We start from the raw sequence: 5,391 nt of genomic DNA, 5'->3' as shown, positions 1-5,391 counted from the left end.
ATATGTGTGTGTGTATATATACACACATATATAGTTAGTGCTGAAGATGTTTATTTGTAAAGGAAAAAATTAGGGAAGAATTCATAGATTTTATAAAAGTTAATGGAATTACCATCAGACCAAATGATGTCAATTGTTTTTAATGACACTTATGAGGATGTTAATTTGTTCATATGCATTGACTTCATGAGTATCAGTTTGTTTTTGAGTAAAGTATATCTTCTGATATTCATCTCTGATCTGTTGTGGACCTTTTTGTATGCCAATGTAGTCATGTATTTTTTTTCCTGTTTATTTTTTTTAAGAGGTAAAATTTTGCTAGACTCGAATTCCTGGACTCAGAAGATTCTCCTGCATTAGCCTTCCAAGTACCTAGGAGTACAGGGACATGCCATTGCACCCTGCTTTCCTGTTTTGTTCTTCTATTTTAACATTGTTCCAGAAAACCTCAAAGTTTGGCATATTTATTAATGGATAATTTTTGGTGTCAGCATGTAAATAAATGAGAATTGGGCTAATAATATGCACCTCTACAAGTAGTTTTTAAAAATCTGTAAGCTGGGACTGGGCATGGTGGCTCACACCTGTAATCCTAGCACTGTGGGAGGCTGAGACAGGTGGATTGCTTGAGCTCACAGGTTCGAGACTAGCCTGAGCCAGAGTGAGCCCTTGTCTCTAAAAAATAGCTGGGCATTGTTGCAGGTGCCTGTATTCCCAGCTTCTTGGGAGGCTGAGGCAAGAGGATCACTTGAGTCCAAGAGTTTGAGGTTGCTGTGAGCTATGATGTAACAGTACTCCTCCAAGGACAACAAAGTAAGACTCTGTCTCAAAAAAAAAACAAAAACCTATAAGCCTTTAGAAATTGAACTTGGTGAAAAGGTTAGCATCATTTACTTTGCTCCAAGGCCAGTCTTTTCCAAGTCATTCCTCCTTCCTGTTCTTGGAAGTTCAAAATTGTATACCTTAAGTAATTTGTCCAATACTCATATCTCCAAAATAGGTGTAAATAAGAATAAAAAAGTGAGTACAAATATATTTATTTTAGTTCACCTTTGGATTCCTTTAGGCCTATGGGTCAGAACCTGTTTTTTGCCTTAGTGCAAATAGCTGATAAGTACACTAGATTGGCTAAACTTGCATGAGTATAGCCTATCTATTATTATGGGGGAGAGAAGGAGTTGGGATTTGGTGTGTCATGATATCATCTGTTGATGTTCACTTAAGAGTCATGTTCTGAACACCTGTGGACGCAGTGGCCTAGGATGTGAGAGTGCATAGGCCACTTTTGGACATATCCTTCCATCAAAAAGTTTAAATCTCATAGGAGAAATTATATCATGATATACATAATGATAATACAGGGTAGAAAATGTAGGGTGTTGTACACTTCCTGGCAGCTGGAGCATTTGAACTGGGCCTTGAATGATGGATAAGAACCAGGGAGGTAAAGATTGGATGGAGCCAGAGAAGGCAATTCAGCCCTGAGGAACAGCACAGGAGCAAGTGGGTGAGTTGACTTGGCTGGATCAGACGACCCATACAGAACCAGGTGAGGTGGCTCATGCCTGTAATTCTAGCACTCTGAGAGGCGGAAGTAGATTTCCTTGAGCTCAGGAGTTCAAGACCAGCCTGAGCAAGAGCAAGACCCCGTCTCTGCTAAAAATAGAAAAATTTAGCCAGGTATGGTGGCAGGCATTTGTAGTACCAGCTGCTGCTCGGAAGGCTGAGGCAAGAGAGTCCCTTGAACCCAGGAGTTTGAGGTTGCTCTGAGCTAGGCTGATGCCATAGCACTATAGCCTGAACAACAGAGTGATACAAAAGAAGACCCACACAGGAATTAGTGAAAAAGAAAGTAGGTGCCACATTCAGAAAGGCCAAAATGGAAGTAACACATAACAACCTAAGGTTAATGTTTTGTGCTGTGTTCTGATTCTTGATTTAAAGGTCAAAGTTGCAAGGCCTATGCAAGAAATGAGATATAGATGAATGGCTACTATGTCAGCTGTGATTTGAGACTATTATGAGCGAAGGTTCTAAGTTAAATTTAATGTGACTGTGAATTTGGGGGGAGATAATAGTCACAACTTTTATGTGGTTTCAAAGGATTATGTGACCATAAAAGGTTGGGATCTGCTACTATACTTCCTGGCATGCCTTGCACATAACATATTTAAGATGAATATTTGTTGGTTTGACTATTGTATTAATTGTTTATGTATAACTATAAAACTGTGAGCAGAGTTCTAATGCTTGGGAATTCATGGGATATCACCAGAATCTGAAAATTCTCCCTCCCTCATGGAACTGTCTTTTTCTTAAATGGATCTTGCCATCTAAATGTGTCTGCAGGGTCCAGAGCTCTTTGATCCAGGCATTTAATGTAACCTTCCTGGGTTTTTTGTGTTGTTTCTCTTCAGGGAAAGAAGGTAGATGGCTCTGTAAATGCCTATGCCATAAATGTATCTCAGAAGAGGAAGTACAGGTATGTGTAGCTCTATTGTTGTGTTTGAACTAATGAAATCCTGCTAAAAAACAAATTTTATAATGGAGTAATCATGTTTGTAGGAAGTATAGCAGTTTCCCATACTGTTCCTTGTTTTAATGAAGTATTATCTCCATTGCTAATATTCTAGTATGTTAAAATCATTTTCCCATTTACATTTGAGCTAATAGCTATTATTAGACAGGATATTTGTCTCACATATTTTAGGGCTATAGATAATAATTTCCTCAAAACTGCAGCATTTTAAGTCTGTGGACTTTGATTTTACTATAATTATTCATTTAAATAGATCTCTCCTGAGCTTTTTATCTAGATTGATTGTAATAAGATTTTAACTGTAAATATATTCCTCTGTTAAGTATAGGCATATTTCATTTGTACCATAGATTTGGAACAAACCATTCCATACTTGAATCTCACTGAATTCTTTTTCTTTTTGGGGGGTGTGGGAGACAGAGTCACATTACATTGCCCTTGGTAGAGTGCTGTAGCATCACAGCTCACAGCAACCTCAAATTCTTGGGCTTAAGTGATTTTCTTGCCTCAGCCTCCCAAGTAGCTGGGACTACAGCCACCTGCCACAATGCCCGGGTATTTTTTTGTTGTTGTTGTTGTCATTGTTGTTTAGCAGGCTTGGGCAAGATTCAAACCCACCAACCCTGGTGCATGTATCCGATGCCCCTGAATTCTTAATCAAAAAGATAAGACATTTTCAAACACTGATAAAAGACTTAATATGCCAATTAATTTAGACTATGAATAATGGGATTTGAGATTGCTGTAAGCTTAGGTACTAGAATTATCTTGAATAGTCTTCTGTAAAATAACCTTCAAATAGGGATGTATGAGGACAGTTATTATAGTATATAACTGCATTTGCTCCATAGAGGCCTATTATTTATTTATTTTTTTTAGAGGCAGAGTCTTAAAATGTCTTTGTCACCCTTGGTAGAGTCTTTGTCACCTTTGGTAGAGTGCAGTGGCATCACAGTTCACAGCAACCTCCAGCTCTTGGGCTTAGGTGATTCTCTTGCCTCAGCCTCCTGAATAGCTGGGACTACAGGTGCCCGCCTTGACGCCTGGCTATTTTCTTGTTGCAGTTTGGCCAGGGCTGGGTTTGAACCCATCACCCTTGGTATATGGGGCCGGCACCCTACTCACTGAGCCACAGGTGCTTCCCTAGAGGCCTATTTTGTAACTCCTCTATTTCCAAACTACATATTTAGTGTTGCCTAAAATACATAGGATTTTCAGTTTATTTTCCGAAATAATTTTAAAAGTATACTTCTGCTATTTGTAATTTAAAGAAATCTGGAAGGCTTTGGCTTATTTTGAAAGTAGAACTATTTCTTAATATGTGTTAAATAATCTTGCCTAGTTTTCTACCATGTACTTTGCCATTTTAAAGATGGTTTATAGGTTTAATCTCTGAAGCATGTCTTTTTTTATAAGAGGAGTCCAAAACTTTTAAAAATAAACAATGAATTTTCTCTTCTCATAGGCAGTACATGAATCGAAAAGGTGGATTCAACAGACCTTTGGATTTCATTGCATGAGAACTGAAATGTTGAAGAATGATTTTTTTTTCCCCCTTATCTTGGTCAGAGAAAGGATTTTGTATTTTGTTCTTTAGTATGCATCAAAACAGGATCTTATTCTCCTTATAAAGTAAGAAAATCTTATTTATGGTGCACATGGTTCACTTACCTTGCTTCAAAAGAAGAAAGGTTAAATATCACATTTTTTTCTTTTAGGAAATATTTGTGGCATTCATCAGCCCTATTTTGTTTGTCCTTATTCCTGTGGAAGCTGTATGTGTTTTCTTCTTGGATGCTCATTAGGACTTTTAAAAAAACATGAAAGTAATTTGGATGTAAGTTCACTAATAAAGGAATATTTCTACCCTTTTATATTTGATATTTTTGTTACTAGGTGAAAGAATTTCTTTAGAGATTTTCATTTTTGCACACATAGATTTAGGTGTCTGATTCTTAGTAATATAAGAATTGGAAGAATGAAAAAGTATAACTTCAGATTTTTGTATCTTCTGTGTTTTTGCCCCCAAATACCATTTATTACTTTTACTTCAATTATAAAAGCAATACATGGTTATTATATAAGAAAAAAAGCTTGGGAGAAACCAAAACTTAAAAGAGAAGCCAAAATTTACCATATCTTAATCTCCCAGAAATAATTAGTGTTAGTGTTTTGGTATATGTCTTTCCAGGTTCCTGTGGGTATAGATTGCTCACCCAAGTTTCTTAGCCACTGGGTAAAATAATGGTACCATTTGGGTTTATTTTTGTTTAGCTTCTAGGGAGGATGATATTTTTTAAAGGTATTAGCCACCAGTATTTCTTTTGTGAAATGCTAATTCTAAATCATGGATTCATTGGACCCATGATTGGAATGCTTTTCTTTTTCCCAGTGTCTGCGGCTCAGAAGGGTAGGGTGCCAGCCTCATATGCCGGAGGTGGTGGGTTTAAACACAGCCCCAGCCAAAAAAACTGAAAAAAAGAAAAGCTGTTTTTATATTGAAGAAGATAATAACCATCAACCATTCTGTTTCATACCTTGCTGATAAATTTGAGTCTCTGACTAGATTTTACATTTTATTTTTCTGAGTACTATAAACACATGATACACAGTTCAGGTGGTACAGAGGGTGATGAGTTAATTGTGTATCCTTTAGAGACATTCCATATATGATTGTTTTTCTTTATATATTTTTATTCAAATAGAAGCAAACTGTACTCACTCTGTTCTGCACCTAGCCTTTGTTCACTTACTAGTTTTAAGATTATTTTTTATCAGTACTTATAAAACTGGTTTTTGTTTTTTTGGGTTTTTTTGAGACAGCCTCAAGCTGTCACCCTGGGTAGAGTGCT

At 36.8% G+C, this 5,391-nt stretch overlaps 1 protein-coding gene across 3 annotated transcripts in view; it reads left to right on the top strand.

Moving 5' to 3' along the window:
* Window positions 1-4,418, top strand: part of SNRNP27 (small nuclear ribonucleoprotein U4/U6.U5 subunit 27) — a 12,606-nt gene extending 8,188 nt beyond the window's left edge. The window contains exons 5-7 of one of the 3 annotated variants that reach the window (XR_002774258.1): window positions 2,418-2,482; window positions 4,005-4,171; window positions 4,258-4,413. Coding sequence is in view for 2 of the 3 variants with exons in the window: in XM_003793441.3 (XP_003793489.1) it covers window positions 2,418-2,482; window positions 4,005-4,059 (120 nt within the window). In the remaining variant the exon portion in view is untranslated. Of the gene's footprint in view, window positions 1-1,397; window positions 1,554-2,417; window positions 2,483-4,004 lie in introns of those variants that run through there. The other 2 variants (XM_003793441.3, XM_023515292.1) reach the window with 2 other exon arrangements.
* The last annotated feature ends 973 nt before the right edge of the window (window positions 4,419-5,391 follow it).

Source organism: Otolemur garnettii, unplaced genomic scaffold (genome assembly GCF_000181295.1).
Source record: "Otolemur garnettii isolate 467f Iridium unplaced genomic scaffold, OtoGar3 scaffold00068, whole genome shotgun sequence".
Taxonomy (NCBI): Eukaryota; Metazoa; Chordata; class Mammalia; order Primates; family Galagidae; genus Otolemur; species Otolemur garnettii.
The sequence above is the reverse complement of the archived record's forward strand: the minus strand, read 5'-3'. Positions and strand labels throughout refer to the sequence as shown.